This window comes from Sander vitreus, chromosome 21, assembly GCF_031162955.1.
Source record: "Sander vitreus isolate 19-12246 chromosome 21, sanVit1, whole genome shotgun sequence".
In the NCBI taxonomy this organism is placed as follows: domain Eukaryota; kingdom Metazoa; phylum Chordata; class Actinopteri; order Perciformes; family Percidae; genus Sander; species Sander vitreus.
In genome coordinates, this window is record NC_135875.1 from 20,254,935 (window position 1) to 20,277,033 (window position 22,099).

Below are 22,099 nucleotides of genomic sequence, written 5' to 3' on the forward strand. Positions count from 1 at the left end.
CTGACCCTATGTTCCAGTAGAACTACATGAAGCAGGTCATTTAAAAAGAAATCCAGCTCCTCTGGCTCCACCTACAGCCTGTAGTGAGATTTGCAAAAATCCAATCAGGGCCAGGGGGAGGGGGGTGTCTAACTGCGTGTCAATCACTGCTCAGGCACACGCATTCATTCTCCCTTGTGGGGGAGGGGCTTAGGAGACCGTTTTGGGCTTTAGCGGAAAGGGGGGAGGGACTGAGAAGTTGTCGATGTTCAGTTTTTTGGCTAAGTCCTGGATCTTACCTACAGCACCTGTAATGTAGATGTGTAAAATGATTGTATTCCTAAGGAATGACTAGTGAACCATCTCTACCATTAACTCTGTGTGATCAGTCACTTTGTAACATAGATGTCACATTTTCAAATGATGCACATTTCAGCTTGAAATGGAACTCCTCCAATGTCCTTTCCCAATACCTAATCGCAGAAAAAAAAGACCCGACAGACTGTCTGTAACTCAATGAATATTGATGATTTCTTTTAACGTCTTACTGAGAAAAATGGGACATATTCCTTTGGGTTGTCTATATCGAAACCTAAGCGGGAATTTGAAGTTTGAACCAAGATGAAACATCAAATATGTTGTTGTTTAACCCGCTAGACAGGTGCATAGGAAATTGAAATTTGTGAAAACACAAAAGAGACCTAAAAACCTGATCAATGTCAACAACTAAATTGTTATATTTTCAATATTTTACAACTACAGCTCCCATTATGTTTTTACAGTGTGCAGTGGCTAAGAATCATTGGTATTGTATAGGGCTGTAACGGTCTGTGTATTCATGCCCAACCTTTATGGTACAGGGGTCACAGTCCGCACGCACAATACAGATTGATGCACGTAACGCGGAATCAAAGTTCACAAGCGCAAGTTCCGCGCGGAGACCTTAAGATCTATAAGTTGATTGCTGTGCGAGTCAGTCACACAGTCACACAGGGCAAATAAAGCGCTGGAGCTTGGGAGACCCGTCTCCCTGTGTGCTACAACAGAACCTGAGAAAGAGAGAGAGTTGTGTGTAAGACAGGGACGGCGGCGTCGACGTTGCTCCACTGTTGTAGCACATTCGACAGCATCACCCAGATGTGCCAATCACCGGGACGATAAATGTTTGGATGCTTACAATGTCTTAAACAATGTTTATGACAATAGTTTTCCAACGTTGCCAGTAGGCAAAATGTCACCAGTCCCCAGCAAGAGGATTAAGTCTTTGACACTTGTTTTACTTGTTGTTTGTGTTGTTTGTGTTGTTTTTTTTGCGACTGTGCCATACTCGCACAGAACCGTGATTTCTAAACCGGGGTATGAACCGAACCGTGACTTCTGTGTACGGTTAGACTCCTATTATTGTAGTAATTACAACGATTCAACATTCCAAACTGTTTCTGTTTCAAAGAACTGTTAATCCTAAATCTGATTATCTTAAAGTGCTCATATTATGCTCATTTTCAGGTTCATAATTTTAGTTAGAGGTTGTACCAGAATAGGTTTATGTGGTTTAATTTTCAGAAAACACCATATAACTGTGTCTATGTTTAATGCCAATGTTCGGCAAAGTGTGCTTTTTTCTGTTATAACCATTATTGTGTTATGTTCTGGTTCTATTTGGCTCACTCTGTTACAGACTACTTTACGGGCGATATGTGTTCGGGCATTATTTTATTTCATAGTCAGTAACTATGTCAGTTTTGAAGTTATGCACCTGGAACGTAAATGGTGTTCACACACACCTGTCAAACGGAAAAAGATTCTAACTTATCTTAAAAGGGAATGTGTTGACATAGCACCGTTGCAAGAAACACACTTAAATGACAGTGAGCATCTAAAATTACAACAGGGAGGATTTGGACAGGTTTGTTTTTCATCCTTCACTTCAAGGAGTAGAGGTGTGGCCATCTTAATCCAGAGAAATTTACCATTCAAACTTCTAGACTGTACAAAAGACTCAGCAGGTTGCTATGTGATAGTGAGAGGCGTACTTCACGGGGAAGAAATTGCTATAATGAATATTTATAACCCACCTGGATACCCAAGTAATCTCCTGACTACGTCTTTCTCTGAAGTGATAGATCTTAACATTAGAAACACGTTTTTTGGGGGAGATTTTAATTGTTATTTAAATCCCATTATGGATAAATCTCCACCTGGAAAATCATTTCTTTCACCTCAAGCTAAAATCGTCTCAGCACTTTGTGAAGACCCAGAGTATATAGATGTGTGGAGAGCACTTGGTTGAGAAAGAGTATACTTTTTTTTTCAAATGTCCACAGATGTTATACTAGGATTGATTACTTCCTTCTCCCAAGAATTATTCTGCAGTCAGTTATCTCTAGCTCTATAGGAAATATAGTTGTTTCTGATCACGCTGCTGTGTCTATACAATATCATTTAAGGAACCCAGTCAACCAAACTAGACACTGGAAGTTCAATCCTTCTATCCTGACAGACCATAAATTCATATCCTACTTTAGAGAGGAATTTCAGTCTTTTCTATCTGTTAATTCAGCTTCCACCAATGACCCGTCGTTGCTGTGGGAAACATCCAAAGCTTTTTCAAGAGGTCTTATTATATCATATATATCCACTAGGAGGCGAAGACAGAACGAACATAGAAAAATCTTAGAGTCCAAACTGAAACATGCTGAGAAAGAATATATCAAAAACCCATCTGCACAGAAGCTTAAAGAGATTTCTGCATTAAGATGCACCTTGAACTTACTATTAAATAAAGATGCAGAAGGTAAAATCAGACTTGCTAGACAGAAAATGTATAAGCATGGAGATAAAGTAGGGATATATTTATCATATCTGGCGAAGAAAAAAGCAGATTCCCACATTATTTCCTCAGTTACAGACAGCTTGGGTAAACAGGATTTCGACACCATAACCGTCAACAATAGGTTTAAAACCTTCTATGAAATTTTTTATAAATCTGAACTGCAAACTGATACAACTGAAAAAATTGATGCTTTTTTCTCTTCTCTCGACTTTTCTAGTTTATCTGCTGACCAAAAAACATCTCTCCAAGCTTCTATATCTAAGAAGGAAGTTCTTGATGCTATTAAAGGGTTACAATCTGGCAAAGCTCCGGGTCCGGATGGATTCAGTAGCGAATTCTTCAAAGAGTTCCATGACTTATTGATTGACCCGCTTCTAAATATGTTTAATGACTCTTTTAAGAAAGGTATTTTACCGCAGTCTCTGAGAGAAGTGCATATCTCTCTAATTTAAAAAAAGGGCAAAATCCCAGAGGACTGTGCATCATACAGGCCCATCTCCCTGTTGAATGTTGATTTGAAGCTCCTCTCTAAAATATTAGCAACAAGACTAGAAAGCTTACTCCCTGTTCTTATAAACGACGACCAAACTGGTTTCATCAAAGGTCGCAATTCATACAATAACATGCGCAGATTACTAAATACAATTCAAGCTTTTCAACAGCAGTCTTTGAATGGTCTGGTGCTTTCTCTGGATGTGGAGAAAGCATTTGACCGCGTGTAAATGCCATACTTGTTTTACATACTACATAAATTTGGCTTGGGTGAAAAATGTATAAACTGGATAAAGTTACTTTATACGAATCCCCTCTTAGCAGTGCTTACAAACAGGTTGTGTTCTTCTAACTTCCAAATTTTAAGAGGTACAAGGCAAGGATGCCCTCTGTCACCCTTGCTCTTTGCCCTGGCGATTGAGCCTCTCGCTGAGGCAATCAGGAGCAAAGAAAATATACATGGTCTCACCATTGGCACGAGGCAGCACAAGATTACTCTGTATGCTGATGATGTCTTGATTGTTTTGACTAAGCCTGAGGTATCTATCCCAGCTCTTATTGAGACCATCAATATGTTTAGTACTTTTTCTGGCTACAAGATAAATTACAGTAAATCAGAAGTAATGCCACTAGGCAGTCTGAAACAAATACCCAAAACTCCATCTTCCTTTCCTTTTAAGTGGTCACCAGAAGGCTTTGTATATTTGGTGATACGTATAACACCCTCCTTTGACCAATTGTATAAAGCAAATTTCCCACCCATATTTGAGCGTATAAGGTTGGACCTTGAGAGATGGAACACTCTCCCAATTTCCTGGCTAGGCTGTGTTGCACTGCTGAAAATGAACATCCTCCCCAGGCTACTTTACCCAATACAAATGCTCCCAGTTATGTTCCTCCATAAGACCATCAAGCAGCTAAATAGCTGGTTTAGTTCCTTTATATGGTCTAAGAAGAAACCACGCCTCAAAATAGCTACGTTATGTTTGTCTTCCACAGAAGGGGGCGTTGATCTCCCAGACATTAGGAAATTCCAGCTGAGTGTTCATCTACATACTATAGCTGACTGGCTGGGTAGTGAGGCCACATCTCTCTGGTTGGATGTAGAGAGTTCAATGTCCAGATACCCTTTAAGTAATCTTTTGTTTATTAGGAAAAATACATCTTTGAAGTCTGCTTGTACCAACCCAATTACGATTTCTACAGTTAAGGCATGGCATGCCATTAGAAAATTAGAGGGCAGATCTCGATTCACCTCTGTCTTTACTTCAATATGCGATAACCCTGATTTCCCTCCTGGAGTGATGGACAATAGCTTCCGGATTTGGGTAAATAAAGGAATATCTGTCTACTTTACACAAACTACTGGAAGTTTCTACCATGATGTCCTTTAATCAGTTGAAAAGGGGATATCACATTCAGCAACAGGACTTCTTTCGATATTTGCAAATAAGAAACTTCATTACAAAGGATACTACAATCCCTCAGTGTCAAAATGTTACACATGTAGAGAGACAGCTCTTTTCTACAGAAATCTGGTAAATCTATCCGTTTATTCTATAATATCCTTAAGGGATATAACACCACAAACACCTTATGAGCTTATGGGAAAAAGAACTTAACGTTACTATCACAGATGATGGTTGGAGTGATGCTTGGAGGAGTGCAAAAACGCTGTAACCGAGTGAGAGCCATGCAACTGAAGCTCCTACACAGGGCCCATATATCTCCCTCTGAACGCCATCAATTCAACTCTAATTCATCTCCACTGTGCCCCAAGTGTAAAATAGAAACTGGTAGTCTTACACATTGTTTGTGGTATTGTCGAAAAGTGCAGCGGTTCTGGCAGGTCATTGGGCAGGAAATCAATAAGATTCTATCTACTAATAGAAATAATAATCCCTTATGTTTGTTACTTGGCATATCTGATTTGTCCATTACTGATAAATTTAGAAGAAAACGTCATCAAACACTTGCTTTCTGTGCCAGGAAGTGTATTCTCTTAAATTGGATAACGGATAAAGTTCCATCCAAGGTTCAATGGCAAAGGGTGACTCTTGAATATGTTGCTCTGGACTATCTGACGTGTAAGCTACACAGCAAAGATGATGTGTTTCATAAAACATGGGAACCCTTTTTGTCATATGTTGGTTTAAATATTTCTACTATTCTTGCAAGAGGGTTTGTAGCTGAGCACGCTCTGCCTCGTAAATGACATCCCAGCATTTAATTAATATGTTTTTGTCTCTGTGTACCTTTCTTTGACTATATGAACGTATTATGCATGGCAATGTACACTTGGTTCATTTTACTTTTATTTTACTTGATTATTTTATTTGTATAGGATGACTCCTGAATCTCTCGCCTGTATAAATTCAAATTTAAATGTATGTGTGAGCCAAATGTATGTTTATGTTGTATGTAGGTTATGTTTGTTTCTGTCATATATATATATATATACTTGTTTTACCTTTGAAAATGTAATAAACATATATATTAAATAAAGAAAACACCATATATTTGTTGTACTGCACATTGCTGCAGCTCCTCTTTTCACCCTGTGTGTTGAGCTCTCTGTTTTAGCTACAGAGTGAGACATCACACTTCTGTTCCATCTTTGTTGGGAGTCGCACATGCTCAGTAGCTAGGTAAGGACTACTAGCCAGTCAGAAGCAGAGTATGAGGACGTGCCACGCTAGCAGCTAGGTGAGCATTATAACGTGTTACAAAGTGACGCACGTTTGTCTCTGAAGTAAAGGCTGGACTACAATAGAGCTGTTTGGAGCAGTTTGTGAACAGTGTTTTCTGTTGGAGATGGTAAGTCCCTTTGGGGTGGACTTTGGGCTTTTTTCACTTTGTAAACCTATTACGTGCACAAAAAAGATATATGACACAATAAAGGAAAGGGGAAAAGCCAAAAAGCATAATATGAGCACTTTAAAATGAATGCTGTGATGATTTATTGAATAAGGAAGTCATAAATATGGGAAGAGGAGTGGAGTTTAATATTTCAGTGTCTCATTTAAATTGGTCTATCAGAGGTTTTCAAACTGTCAGGCGAGTATTCCCAGAGGTTGCGTGGAGGAGAGCCATGAGGCAAAGAGAGTGCGCGAAGTGAAAGGGACAGGCGCGTGCTGGTGTTTTTAAAAAAAAAAAAAAAAAAACAGCGTGAACTCAGTTATTGTAGTTTAGCCTGATGATTTGGCCACACAGTCAGCAGTTGGAGCAATAAGGACTTATTAGGTCCTTAATTAGGACAGATTTCTACAGTTTCGTAAAGAGTTACACTACTTCTCAGCGTCATTACTCAAATCTGAACACACAGGCATGATGTGCTTATTTTTGGATTGCGGGGGTGGACGAAAAACATGGACACAGACGCCGCTACACTGAACAGAAATGATTTACAAAGAAAGAATTGGCTTTCAGCTAATCATAACATTTGACCCAAAAAGAGAGTATTCTTGACATAGATAAGCTTGAACAGTCATCTAATGGATGTATCATATTTGTTTTTACCTGAAGCTAATTCACGACACTTGTCCCTAGTAGGGCTTTTGGTTAAAAATAAAAACACAGATTAACATTATTAAAAATAAGAGAGAGATGAAATAAAATGGAATGAAATGAAATGAAAAAGGAAAGAAAGTATACAGAGAGAGCACAGTGTAAAAGAGAGACTACATCCGTTGCATATTCAATCAGCGTCATTACCTTATTATTTCGGCGCTCATTTTTTATTCCCTCTATTCCGTGTTCTTGGGTCACTGCTTTCATCACTAATGAGCGACTGGAGGCCTCCCTCACTCAGCAGCTTGTGGGGGCGAAGCCTGTCCCGTCTGAGGCAGGAGGAATGGACAGCGGCAGAGGGAACGCTGATCAAGAGTTGAGCGGGGACAGTATGAAGGGATTGAGGGAAATGATGGAAAAGAAAAGATGGGAGGGAAAAAGAAGGGGAAAGGAAAGAGGTAGATGGATGGACAAGAGGGAAACGGCAATTGGAAACAAAACGCTGAAGGTACTGCTCCACTATAGGGAGAGCCGTGAGCTGTGCCATCCATCATCAAACTCTCTCTCTGTCTTTTTCTTTACACGCGCACACACACACACACACACACACACACACACACACACACACACACACACACACACACACACACACATATCTTACTAGCTTCCTGCATATTAAAGCGGATGTGCAAAGTCACAGCCAAATGCATTTTCGCAGGCTTTATTCTCAAGCACATCAGTGTAAAGTGAGTGGAGAGAAGGCTCGAAAGGGTGTGTGTGTGTGTATATGCGTGCAAATGTACAGTATCTCCCTGCTTATAGCCTACTCTCCATTGAGCTTATTGTCTATACACTATAATATCTGTCTCACTTCATCTTCTTCAAATATTCATCCGGCTATCATATTCCACATGCTTTACCTGTTCATTTCTCTTCACCGTTTTATCTGGGGAGAAAAAAGGGGTTTTAAATATTAATGCACTCAGCTGTCACTACGCCTGGAGCATTTAGTAATCGCTGGTCATCGTGAGCGATCCACCGCTTTCAAAAATGGAGCCCCGCAGGTTGTGCTTAGCTAGGAGAAGAGGTAGAAATGACAACTGCTGCTGGATCTGTCACAGGAATAATGGACGTGATGGAAGGAGGGGACGCTACCTCTCATTTTGTCATACTGTAACATCAGTGCAGGGGCAGCAACTTGCCTGAGGGAACAGAGTGAAACTCATCAGTCACATATCACACACACACACACACACACACTTTTCAAGGCAGTAATGGAGCAGAAAAGGGGGTTTAAATGTAGCTGCCATTTGCAAGTTGACAGAAATATTCTGGCAGGATTTTTTGTGTGCATGTAAATCTGTGAAAGTCACCTCTGAAATCCAACTTAATTTTTGTCACAATAGCTAAAGTACATAGGTTTTGTCAGCTAAATGAATAGTTAGACATAGACATTTTGGGAAATATGGTAATATTTGGTTTCTTAACGAGAGTAAATACTGTACACTAGATATGAAGCTGGAGGCATCAGGTGAATAGCATAGCTTAGCACAAATACTGGAAGCAGGGGGAAACAGCTAGCCTAGCTCCGTACAAAGTTATCCAAATTGGCAAGCCATGTTTTTTTACAGGGAGTTATGTGCTGAAACATTCAGTGTGTTTACATGCACACCAATATTCCACTATTATTCTGAATTTGATACATGTCATGTAAATAGCATATTCCGGTTGGATATTCTGACTAAGGCCTTTTTCCAAAATATAGCATTTTCTGATTAAGACGTGGGCTATCCGGTATTATTCGGGTTTTAAAGACATTCTTTGGACATGTATATGGCGCATTTGGAATATGCGTCTCAATCTGGGTTTTTACCGCAGTTTACAGCCTCTTGCCTGTTTACGGCTTATGGTCAGCTCTCTGAGTTGCTATGGTTGCTGTACACAAACCAACCAGCCAACAGTTTGCAAGGCTGCAGACCCGATGAGAAGGAGAAACACAGCTACTTTTAAACATGATTAAGACTTGGATATCAACAGGTTTTTGGATATGCGCACACATCGCTACGCCGACCTTTTCAAGAAGCCTGTTGAAGGAATGAAAGAGGGACGCTGTGTTCGCACGGTCCAACTAGTCTGCCGCCGCTGGTAAACTTTGAAAAAATCCTGTTTTGCACGGCTACATGTAAACAGGAATATTGGTGGAATACTCACTTTCATTAGCCACGTAAACAGCTTAGTTGGAATATCATCTTTTTTTGGGAATTTTCAAACAATTTCATTAATTATTGAGGTTCAAAGGTGATACTAGGTGGATTCTTTTACCTTTGGTCAGAGCCAGGTTAGCTGTATCCCCCTTGTTTTCAGTCTTTATGCTAAGCTAAGCTTACCATATCTTGGCTTTAGCTTCAGATTTAGTGTACAGACATGAAAGTGCTATCAATTCTCTGAAAAACCAGAAAGTCATCACCGATTAAAAAAAGCAGTGTATTGCAGGCCTATGTATTTGCATTTGTATGCATATGTCTGCGTGCATCGCTTGTTTATGTGACTTATATTCAAGTGGAAGGAGAGCAGCCATTAAGGTCATTATTGACACAAAAACCATCAGAGAGATGATGGATGGCAGTGCTCCTTATGGATCACTTAACTCCATCCCTTCCTGCTTAGGGTTTCCTGCACAAACTTTGATAGTCAATGTAGTAGTGGCTCAGATAGTTGATATTGTGAGTAATATTGGTCTGCTGGCGGGTTGCATTTGGGTCATGTAGGGAGGTAAAAGTGTTATTCTGTTTCAAAGAACAGGGAGCAGAAAATAATGTAAATCAAACAAAGTAATTCAGATTTAGTTTCTGGGAACCGCTAATGTCTGTACATACATGTACTATCATAGCATGTCATGCTATACACGATATGTATATGTATGCGATATTACACAGAATAAATGAGAGGTTTGACCTGCTGGTAGTGCTAGAGTCGGGATCATCAACGTCCGTAGGAATCGGCCACTGGGCAACATGGACGTCTGTTAAAAATGTCATGGCAATCCGTTCAACAGTTGACCAACGTGGTGGACCGAATGACTAACCAAAGCCCGCCTCTCTGATGGCGCTTACCCACTAGTACCAGCTCTGCTCTGCTCGGCTCGACTCGACTCAGCCGCACTGCCCCGTCGTCCATTTTCCATTGCAGATTTAGTACCGCCTCATGCGTGAGGCGAGCGTGGCTGGTTGTCATAGCGGCGCCGCAGGAACTGCCGTGACCTAACGCGTCACACGCACAGAACACCGAAGGTTTGTTGTTTTTGATTCTCGGTACGTGGCCGTTGCCACAGCCAGAAGACGGAAGAAGACTGCAGGCAGCAAAAAAAAAAAACGCTGGGTAAACTATTTCAAAATGGCGGGTTTGTTCATACTAAAAAAAGAACCTGTTAGCTAGTAGCTAGCAGGTACTTTTTTTCATAATGGAAAAACAAAAAAGGCTAGCAGAGGCGAGCCGAGCAGGTACCATTTTGTTTTAGACCACTACTGCACTTTTTATTGGAAGACGGTTCCATAAATTCTGCTTTTGGTCAGCAGATGGTGCAGTTTAACCCTTAGAAAACTAAAATGAATCATATTATTTCATCATGTTTATTTTTTATTGCCCTGCACTAAAGCTTAATCACATTATCAACCCAGTGTGCGTTTTCACCCTACTTCTAAAGACAGCCATTATTACCAAAAGCTCAAAGAATGCATTTGTATTCTCTGTCAGCCTCTCTCACTAGCATATATTTGTCTTCTCATCGTGGTTTCGTCTCACAGTTTCTTGGTGAGGTTATAGGTCAATCTATCCATCAATATGTCTATTTTCCTTTTCATGGTTAACCTTACTCACCTTTTTGTCTTCTGTCTGTCTGTATCTCCTGCCCTTCTTTTCTCACTATCCGCACCATGTTTAATTGTGTCTCTTTCCTCTATCTTAAAGCAACTAAACACGTTACACACTGGGTGTAACGTGTTTAGTTGTTCATTATCAAAATCTGCGTTGCCCGTTCACAAACGTGTCCTTTTTCATGAATATTTACCACCACCATCAATTCCAAGTATTAATTTTGGCTTGAAATTTGACATTTGCATTCGCATGAACTGGGGTAGACGCTCCATATTCATGCGTCATCTTGAAATACGTTAGCCAGTAAGGGACATACAGGACATACTGCTCCGCCTTCCGCGTTTTCGCTCACAGGTGCTGCTAATGCTGCTAATGGGTATCGTAGCTTCCCGGCTCCGGCAAGTTTGAAGAAGGAAACATGGAGGACCACACATATTCAAAATACAAATTTCAGGAACAGGAGTCTTCTTCTTCGCCCAGAAAAAGAAAAAAGGTATTGAAAAGAGCAAGAGACCGGCTTTTTGAAGCGTGAAGGCTACCGTAGCTGTAATACGTACTTTGAACTGCGCGGTGCGAGAGAGTTGATTGCGATATATGATGTCAACGCTAGATGGGAGAAATTCCTACAGATTAGACCTTAAAAACGGCTTGTGTATATACTGTTTTGCAACCACAATGTAAATGCCTGTGATGACAAAACTCTGCGTCTCTACTGCTTTGAGAAAGTTGTCTAGCTTTGTCTGTCTTCTGCGCTTGGTAAGACGTAATTGGATTAGTGGAGGGTGAAAGAAAGCAACTTATTGTGGTTTACTCTGGTTTTCTTGTATCTGATAAACACAGAAGCCATGTGAGAGGGAATTAACTAGTGGGACAGATCGTTCCGTTTGTTTGTTTTCTAACCCCCACCCCCACCCCCCCCCCCACCCTCTCTGTGTTTGCTCAGTTTGACAGGGCCAAGCCACACTCACGGTGATTACAACTCATTAAACATCCTTCACGGACTTGTCTGACTGGAATAAACAAATAGAGGATTTAATTCAAAATAGATTGGTGAAAATGCGGCCACGGTAGGAGGAGAGGGATCTGGGACAGAAATTGATGAGGAGGTAGGGGTTAGGCTACATCTACACTACTACGTTTTGGTTTAAAAAATGAATATCTTTTGCTACGCTTGCGCTCGCGTCCAAAATACTACAACATTTCCGAGGCCCTGAAACAGAGACATTTGGAAACACTCCTGCCCCCGTTTGGTTTGAAAACTCCAACTTTTTAAAAGTAAACTTTCCATTCAGAATCTTATTGGCATCCATTTCGGCGTCTCACGCTCGCCATCCGCTCAAAACGTAACGTTAGCATTCTACTCTTTGGCCGGCTCGCAAGCCCAAACAAGTGTGTGCTACGTGCCTGTTGTTTCGTTTCCGGTCTAGCTAGATCCGGTGTGGTGTTGTAGTCTTTCTAACGTTACTAGTTGTTGCAACAGCATGTGAAAAAAACTACAAAGTTTGGTAGCCAAAAAGAACGTTAATCTCGCAATAAAAAAATTGATGCTGTTAAAATGCGTTAACGCCGTTAATAACGCGTTTAACTGACAGCACTAGTTTATATACCTTTCACCTTGTCGTCAGTCCAAGCAAATAAATCCATGCTCTTATTTTTCACCGTTGTTCTTTCTCCAAAGTATTTTCTGGAGAGTTGCTGTGGAGGTAATTAGCTTAGGCTAATTATTCCAAGGGAAAGTTGATCTGGCTGAGAAAATTGCCCTCGTAGGTGTTCTGAGTTTTTCTGTCTGACAGAGCTTTTTTAAATGCACACCCTGCAGGTTGTGCTAAAAAAAAATAGCTGAGGTGAGATTATCTTGCATGGCAGCATGGTGCAGTTGAAGGTAATTAGAATCCACACGCGTGGTTATGCTGTCAGGTGTGATACAGCTGCGGTGGTCAATGGTGGCGCTCAGCACTTTGCTCAGCTGACAGTGGAAGACCTTCTCTTGGCTAAGATCCAAAAACTCATGTTGAACATCACACGGTGGAACCATGTTTTGACACAAATCGCTACCAGATAAATTTTAAAGCAAGAAAAGGTTGGATATAAGAAGTGGAGGACCTGAAATCAACCTACTCATGAATGTCAGTAAGACTAAAGAGATGATAGTGGACTCTGGGAAGAAGAAGGGAAGGAACTACGCCGCCCCTTAATATCAACAGGTCCGTGGTGGAGATGGTGGACGACTTTAAGTACCTTGGTGTCCACATCACCGAGGGTCCAACCTGGGTGTCAGTGTTGTAGTACTCGAGTACTCTCAAGACCCCATTTTGAGGGTCTCGGTCTCGGAATCGACCACATTTTTACTCGGTCTTGTCTTGTCTGGCTTTCTCGGAGATCTCAGCCTAATCGTCGATTTTATTTATTATATTTTTTTATTGTTTATTTGCTATCTAAAAGAAAACGCACAGCAGTGTGTATATTCTGCAATGTTTCGCTAACCGACACAGCTGGGACCACCTAAATGTTTTTTTCTGCACTTAGTAAGGAAGCATAAAGAAAGGTAAGCTAAGTGTAAGTGACGCTAACGAAGCTAGCAAGCTAAAGTTATCTATCTGCCTTTGTACCAAAACTCTTCCAAAATCTCTTCACCCCTCACCCAAAGGGATATAGTGATATGGGATATTAGCTATTTGTGTATATACTGTATGATTAAGTAGTTTGGTCTGGTCTTGGTCTTGTCTCGGTTTCGATACACTCTGGTCTTGGTAATGACTTGGTCTCGGTTTAGGTGGTCTTGACTACAACACTGCAGGGCGCTGCGTACTGGCTCTGGTGGTGAGAAAGGCAGGGCAGAGTTTCACTTCAGATGCCCGAGGAAATTCTCGGTGTCCCCCTTTTCTACTTCCTGCTTCTAATCATTGAGAGCGTTTCATCTTATTCAATTGTGTCCATTATTGTTTTTTTGTACAGCTATATTTACTGTGCAGGCTACCTTGATGCTTTAAGCAGGAAATAAAAACAGCCATTAGACACTTTAATCATTTCTAATAGTTGCTCTGTGATGCTGGATGAAAAGCTATTCATGAAATTACAAGGAGACTGAAACGAAATGGATTCGCAGGGTTGCTGCTTATGACAAACAATGGCAGAGATGAAAGACAGAATTACGGGGGGGGGGCAGGGCTGGAAACATTCAGTCATTTTGGTTGGCTGACATGTCACGTATGCAGTTCCTAGACTATGACAGCTTTATTTATTATGTTTGTCATGCCATGATTCATCAAAACCTTGAACACCATTATGTTACACATTTTCCATTTTGTTCTTCTCTCATGTTCTTCTCACTCCGTGTCAAGTCTTATGTAAATCCCACATTACTGCCTTTTTCAGGACACTCATGATCTGCGAATCTAAAGCACCAAAAAAAGAGAAGAGGCTTCTCATCCAATGGTTTAATGGCAGCGTGGCACGAACACTAGTCATGATCAGCGTTGATGTAGTTAGTCACAGGCTGCAGTGACACGACGACTGCAGCAAATTTTTGACAACAAGAATAATCTGCACTTAGTAGTGAACACAGTGACTTTATGGGACATAAGACATGTTTGTGATTTAATGAAACTAGTGCATTGCCCATTTGGAGCGCGTGCCTGTTGGGGCTGATTGCATGGTCTTTTTTTCCCCACAACTTTATCTAACTATAAGCGCGGTTCAGTCAGTCGTGTGACAATAGGAATTGTTTGTGGTGTATGTGTTACAGCACGGACCGTTTTTGGAGGTTGCACCTAGAGGTATCAGAGTAGCCATGTGTGTGAGCCCACTTCTATGTTCGTCAGAAGAACGTTTAATAAACTATCGCCCGTTGGGTGACTAAACTGATATTCCGGAGTCTTTGTGAGTGTTAAGACCGGAATATAACATGGTGGCAGCGGTAGTGAACTTTGGCCGTGTTGTGACAAAGTAACACGGCCAGACTTCAGCTAACCCCGGCTCGGCTGCGGCTCATCTAGAGATTCGGCGTCACACATCCAGGTTAGCGGTGTGACCCGGGCATGGGAAGGAGGGAGCCCAGTTCAGCCTGCTGGAGAAGCAACCACAGTGCGTAGCGACATGCCCCCCGGCCCAGGCCGAGAGACGGGTGAGAGTCGGGCTCAGCCTTAACCAGCGCGCAGAACGGCTGGGGAAAGTTACGCAAGAGCGTATTTGCATGTAGGGTAGACGGCAATCAGCTTTTGGCGGATGATCACTTTTTGGCTGATTGATTGCCCGGTGATCAATGAGACTTCTAGTTCTAGAGATGCAGCAACTCCCCGCCTCCGCTGATGTACTGCGCATGTGTGGGGACACACGCACAGAGATATCCTGATTTATAGATAGATAAACTGCAGATTGATAATCCCAAGCGCGTTCCCCTGAACATTCTATTATCAAATGACTCTCGAAATCCCATTTCTGAATGTGGTTTGTTAGCAGAGTTGAGAACAGGATCATTTCAAATGTTTGTTCCTCTCTCTCCACAGCTCTCCTCCTTCTCTATGATGTCACCAACAAAGCATCCTTCGACAACATCCGGGTAAGAACAACCACACTCAGACTTGTCTGTCATTTACACCCCCCCCTCCCCCCCTTCTTCCCTTCTTTGCTATAACTCACTGCTGTTGGTTTCTGTCTTGTGTCAATCCCCAAAAAGTGGTTTCATGAAGAAATTTCAGTTATTGAATGTTGATTCATTTATACCACATCTCCGGGTTGGTAACTCATTACCGCCCAATGTGAAGGAGTTTAAGTATCTGGGTGGCCTTTCTGCGAGTGAAGGTAAAATGGAGCATGAGGTCGACAGCAGTCACGTGGCCGTTGTAAGGCGAAGGCCGTCAATCTACTTTCCAACCCCTCACCTACCTTTGGCCGTGAACTTTGGGTAGTAACCAAAAGAACGAGATTGCAGATCCAAGCAGCCGAAATGAGTTTCCGCCGTAGGGTGGCTTGGCTCACCCTTAGAGATAGGGTAAAAGAGCTCAGATATGCAGAGGGAACTCGGAGTAGAACCACTGCGCCTTTGTGTCCAAAAGAGCACATTGAGGCGGTTCACGCATGCGATTAGGGTGCACTGGAGGGATTATACTGTATATCTCATTTGGTTTAGGAACACCTCGGAATCCCCTGGGAAGAGCTGGAAGACGTTGCTGGGCAGAGGGACGTCTGTACTACCCAGATATAGGGCGGAACATTTAATGGAATGTCTATTTTGTATATAAACAAGATTCAGGAGTTGAATTGAACTCTTCATACCAGCAATACATTGGCTGGTTGCCTGAATAGAAGAGTGTAATGATTCATTGATGCTTGAAATCACTGTTGATCCCTCTGGAGGTACAAATTCAATGCCACTTGATGGAATAAAACATACTCACACATCCTCTAACATGGACATGAAGGTGCATGTTAATGCTGCTGCCTGTTTGACAGTTCTGTAGCTGTATGTTGCAGTTGTTTAACACAAAGGCTGGGTTAGCACAAACCTTTGGACACCTACATTGGGATTTTGTAGGAATACTTAAATTATGGCACAGAGTAGTGTAACATCCAGTCAGTCGTATATTGTTGAATGTTTCCCCTTCATGCTGCACAAGTTAGGGTAGTGCTCACTAAAAAATCTCTTTTCCACAGAATGTGTGTTTAAATACAAAAGTTCTCAAAGTAATGTGTAGAGGTGCCCATATGCTCATACTCACAGCAGGATGGGATGACGAACGATGAGGACAGTAAGTGAGGAAGACCACAGGGGCAACAAATGATTCAATCAGAGCTCACTTTTTTTCCCGCCAAATGGAGCCATCTCTTTGTAGTCACAGACTGTCTCAGCTCCCACTGTGATTTTCCAGCCATTTGGTGCCACTACCCTTGTAGGTGCAGCCCTCTCCTTTGATTAACGCAGAGTGGAGTTAAAAGCAGAATATGGCCATTAGAAAAGTGTTTGTCTCACACATCAAGGATAGGAATGGCTCCTAAGCCATCTGTTAGCATTTATGCATTCACAGCTGGAGATTGTGTGTGTGTGTGTGTGTGTGTGTGTGTGTGTGTGTGTGTGTGTGTGTGTGTGTGTGTGTGTGTGTGTGTGGGTGGGTGGGTGGGTGGGTGGGTGTGGCTGGCTGGCTGTGGCTGTGGTTGTGGCTGTGTGCGTGCGTGTTTGTGGGTATGCCTGTGTGGGGTGCCTGTGTGACCTTAATGTGCATGTGCGCTCATGTGTTTGTGTGTAGCTGCGCACATGCCTTTATTAACGGAGGATGGAGAACATTCCCTAGAGAGGGACACAGACACAGCTGAGCTTCTCTACAAACAGCTGGTTACCATCATTATGCTTTCAATAGTTTGCATTATATCACTCTAGCAGGTATTTATAGCCTTCATTCTAATGGGGATGGATAACAGAGGACAGACAGGCAGAGTATGAACTTCAATGCAAGTTGATTCAAAATTAAAACGTGGCACAACCAAACATTTCAGCTATCTTACCCTCATCAGGTCGGCTCCGGTCACCTAAACGTTTCATCATTATTGGTAATTTCACTTATAATAATGGGGGTGCTAACACCACACCAAATTCCATTCTCAAATTTGACACTGTAAAGTTTCTTACTACTTTAATAAAGTCTCTATCCATTACACAGCACAGCTAGTTCCCCTGTTACTCTCGTTATTTCCTTCTTCCCGTGGTGAAGAACACCTGTTTTCATTAAACCACAATGATGACTGGTGTGGTAACTGCATGTCAAAATAATCAGAGTACACAAGGCCAAACTGACTCTTAAGTTACTGTATAACCGGTAATAATTTATTAAACGGCGTCCGGCACAGTCACTCCAGATAAACACACCGGGGCTACATTCACTTCCAGCTAACTTCACGAAGAACAATGAGGGCAGAACATCGTCACTGTTCTATTTACACCGAATATTCTTAGGCTAGCTCAGCTAAAAACACACGGATCTGTAGCATGTTACCGTGTCGCACACTACCGAGCCTGTTTGTAACCTGCAGGCTACTGACAACGTGGGCTTCACCTGTTGAACTAACTTTACCAGTAGTATGCAGCTGTCCTGCTTTTATTACAAACATGTCAACTAACCACGAACACTTGTCTTGTGCATGGACTCACGACTGAGAATGGATCGGGGAAACACTGGAATGGATATTTGGCGTTATATTAAACAAACAGGTGATGTATGAAACTGCCGATTTAGATTCATTTACTTCTTAAATATGCAGTAGGTTAGCCTTATAAAACTAACTTTCTGTCATATTTGCTGAAACTGACTCTATGTTCCAGTAGAACTACATGAAGTAGGTCATTCAAAAATAAATCTGGCTCCTCTGGCTCCACCTACAGCCTGTAGTGAGATTTGCAAAAATCCACAGCTCCCTGTTCAGATGCACCAATCAGGGCCAGGGGGGGGTGTCTAACTGCGTGTCAATCACTGCTCATGCACACACATTCATTCTACCTTGTGGGGGGAGGGGCTTAGGAGACCATTTTGGGCTTCAGCAGAAAGCGGGGTAGGGACTGAGACATTTTTTGGCTAAGTCCTGGATCTTCGCAATCCTACCTACCTACCTACCTACCTTTAACCAAAAATGCCTGAACACTGTTCTGGATAGTTCCGGCCCACTTTAACCCTTGCTTATAATTACAGGGGTTACCGGAACAAGACAAGACAACTATAAATGACCAAAATCCAGAACATGCTAATACCACCAACCTTTTAAAATATGTTCTACCAAGTCTAATCTTTCATCGAATTCTATGAATGGGTAAAAAGGTTGAATCTTCAGAATGTTCATTTTTCAACACAAAGCGGCGCAGTGTGTACTCTTTCAGCCTCATTTCACAGAACACAGCACTGTGGAAGCAAACCCCATACGTCTCTTAATATTTAGCCACAATCCTAACCAAGACATTTAGCCTCCCACATGAGAAACTAATAGAGCTCAACAGCCTGGTTCTGAAAGTAAAAAAAAACAAACCTTTATTTTCTCCAATTATCAGCCATAATGTCTTAACCATCCAAGGTAGACTGACCACGAGCTCCGAGGTTGTGAAACAAAGGTTCATGCCAGAAGTCTGTGATATCAACCTTGAGAAAAAAAAATTTTTTTATTCGTGATCTTATGGATAAATACTACACTACCCACAATCCTAGGCTTAACAGCCACTTTTCTGTTCGGTGGAACTCGCTGTTACCATGGAATTTTTTACTGAATCCGTGAATGGCTAGAGCGAGCTTCTACCATTGATTGAAGTCTATGATTGTTTCTGTACACGGTCTTGTACCTTTGCCTTTTTTTTGCCTTTTTCTTTTGTGGTCACGATTCATCTCTTGGCTGTGGGCTTGGTTCCAGGCTTAAAACTCTTTATATAAGCATTTAGTGAAACGCCAATGGAGATATTGAAAGGGGAAAACCACTTCCGGAACCAGAGCTGTTAAAAAAGTAGGCGGTCACTGTTGAGCTCTATTAGGTGAGTGGTTTAAATGCTGCCCGCTTTGCCACTAATGTTAAAATGTAAATACAATAATAGCAGTATAATAGTTGCAGTTATTGATATGACAATTATGTACTATGGTTTAAGTCTGTCACTGTATTGGATGGAACACCAAAAATGTCCTACCTCATCTTTAACGTTTCAGAAACGGGTCCTTGGCCTGTGTGCACTGTACTGTATAGTCCACCTTCTTATCCAGTGTTACAGTATGAGCTTGCTGCTTTGCTGTAAGGACTGACTCTAAGGTGACATACTTTGTCCCTCAAGCACAAATGGCACAAACAGGTCATGGGTCTGTGCATGTTAGAGCTGTCCATCTTCTGCTATAATACCATTCGAATTCCATTTGATTTTTTTGATTTTTTATATTCGAATAATGAAATATTTAATGCTCAATTGCAGCCTGTTAAATATTATGTACTACACTACTCAGGCTTATTCATTGTCAATGCCATTACAAGCATGTGGTTGTTGTTACACGTTCCGTCCACTAGAGGGACTTCCAACATCAGCCTGGCCTTGAGGGGACCTGCACGCAACTTTGTTTACATTCATTTTCCACCACGCACACAGCGACAAACACAAATCAACAGAGAATAAGAACTCTATAATGAAACATTATCAACAAATTCATTGAAGCGGCTCTGCTGTTAAGGCTAACAGTGCTCTGTTAGCACAATGACATCATGTTAGAAAGCACAGCTGAAACGATTTGTCATAAACTAGGTAAGTAACAAACAATGCTAATTGCATTAATAACTATGCCAAACGGTGCTGTCACTACTATTTTAGTGACTTATAAGCAACCTGTTACTTGCAGATTGTCTCGTTACTGAGAATACAGCTGATAGAAGGTAACGTTAATATATGAAGTCGAAGCTAACTCTGACAGCTGTAGGGCAGCTAACATAAACTTAAGCTTTCTCCATGAAGCTCCCAGCTATGCTAACGTTACTATACCTTGCGACGCAGTTAGAAAACAAGAACGAGCTAACTAATGTTAACATAAGCACTTTGGCTCGGTGGGTGTCGATTTTAAAGTTATGTTAAAACTATTTCCCGTCCTTTCCAGCCACAGCCTGTCACTCTCCCTGTACTAACGTTACTCGGTACGTAACGTTAGCTCTGTAAGAAGTACTAACGTTACTCGGTACGTAACGTTATCTTAGACCTCACAATGCCTTGTGTTTCTCACTCCCGCTAAGTTATTGCTCATAAGATGTGACATGAGTGACACATGCGGGTAGGCCAAGCCGAGAAGAGGGAGATTAGCTAACGTTAGCCAACATATTTATAAAAAAAGTCACATTTGAATAGTAATTTCAGCATTTGAATAGTATTGATTTTTTTATTATTCGAATTATATTCGAATTTCGGCATTCGTTCCAACAGCCCTAGTGCATGTTGGTATTCCTGAGAACCACAGGAGCATCTCAAATCACACTGCCAGGTATTCTTGGATCAATCCGAGAACACGGGAACAGGAAGGAGTGCAGATCATGTGAAATCGGAAAGCCTGTTAAAACCAAAAACTGGGGATTGAACCATGTGAGGGGATGTATAGATGGAGCATGTACCTGCAGCACACACATGGTTTGCTGATCGATTTTTAGCTTAATTTGAATTCATGAAGCGTTAGCACACTCTGTAGTCTCTATGCTGCATTTGTATTACTTCACTTTTTAAATCTTAGAATCTGGGCTCTGGAAATAAATCTTCCTTATACTGACATGATTTTTGTCCTCCAATGTCCCTTTTGTCATTTTTCTTCATTATATGTGGTATTAATCATATCCTCTACATGTATAAAGCATCCACCCTGCCCAAGTTACTGTACACTTTGTATATTTCTCTATATATGAGGATGTTAGCCTATTGGTATTAGTTACAGACGACAGTATTAGCATAAAAAATAGGCTAGCTTAAATGCTCCAAAGATAGATGCAAACTCAGTGGGAGGCTAGTGGACTGTGTGTGTGTGTGTGTGTGTGTGTGTGTGTGTGTGTGTGTGTGTGTGTGTGTGCGTTGTAATAGTAAGCTGTAACTTACCGAGTTGTAACGCCAGGCGTCTCAGAAAAAAACCTTGAATGTTTGTTTGTGTTTTACACGCCATCTTGTCCTGTTTAGTAGTTTAGTAGTGTCAAGGTTTGTATGTGTGTGTTTCTAGGTGCGTGTGTGTGTGTGTGTGTGTGTGTGTGTGTGTGCGTGTTTGTGTGCGTGTTTGTGTGTTTCTAGGCGTGTGTGTGTCTGTGTTTCTAGGTGTGTGTTTGTGTGTGTGTTTCTAGTCGTGTGTAAGTGTGTTTCTAGGTGCGTGTGTTTTTTCTAGGTGCGTGTGTGTGTGTTTTTTCTTGGTGCGTGTGTGTGTGTGTGTGTTTCTAAGTGTGTGCGTGTGTGTGTGTTTTTTTTTCTAGGTGTGTGTGTGCGTGTGTTTTTCTAGTTGCGTGTGTGTGTGTGTTTTTGTAGGTGCTTGTGTGTTTCTAGGTGCATGTATGTTTCTAGGTGCGTGTGTGTGTGTGTGTGTGTGTGTTTTTCTAGGTCCACGTGTGTGTGTGTTTTTCTAGGTGTGTGTGTGTGTGCATGTGTGTGTGTTTTTCTAGGTGCGTGGTGAAGGGGCTCTAATTCCTTCAGAAAGGTGAGAAGGCCCATGTGTTCAGCCACAGTGCTGACCTACAACCTGCGAGACACAAACACATGCACATGGAAGAGCATTTTGGGCTTGTTAATGTTGAGCAATTCTAATTATAACTGAAGCAAGCTTGTGCCGGTCTAGTCTCGCATTGCCTATCTCCACAGTGCTGTGGAGTAAGGTCTGACTACACCACACATACAGTACATTCTAGGATTGTGGTTTTTTTGCATTTCTTTAAACCAATCACAATCGACTTGGG

The 22,099-nt window shown here is 41.7% G+C and overlaps 1 protein-coding gene across 1 annotated transcript in view; it reads left to right on the forward strand.

Moving 5' to 3' along the window:
• Window positions 1–22,099, forward strand: part of rab26 (RAB26, member RAS oncogene family) — a 113,637-nt gene that overhangs the window by 51,633 nt on the left and 39,905 nt on the right. Inside the window, exon 5 of the mRNA XM_078279163.1 lies at window positions 15,193–15,245. Within this exon, the coding sequence (XP_078135289.1) occupies window positions 15,193–15,245 (53 nt within the window). The remainder of the gene's footprint in view (window positions 1–15,192; window positions 15,246–22,099) is intronic.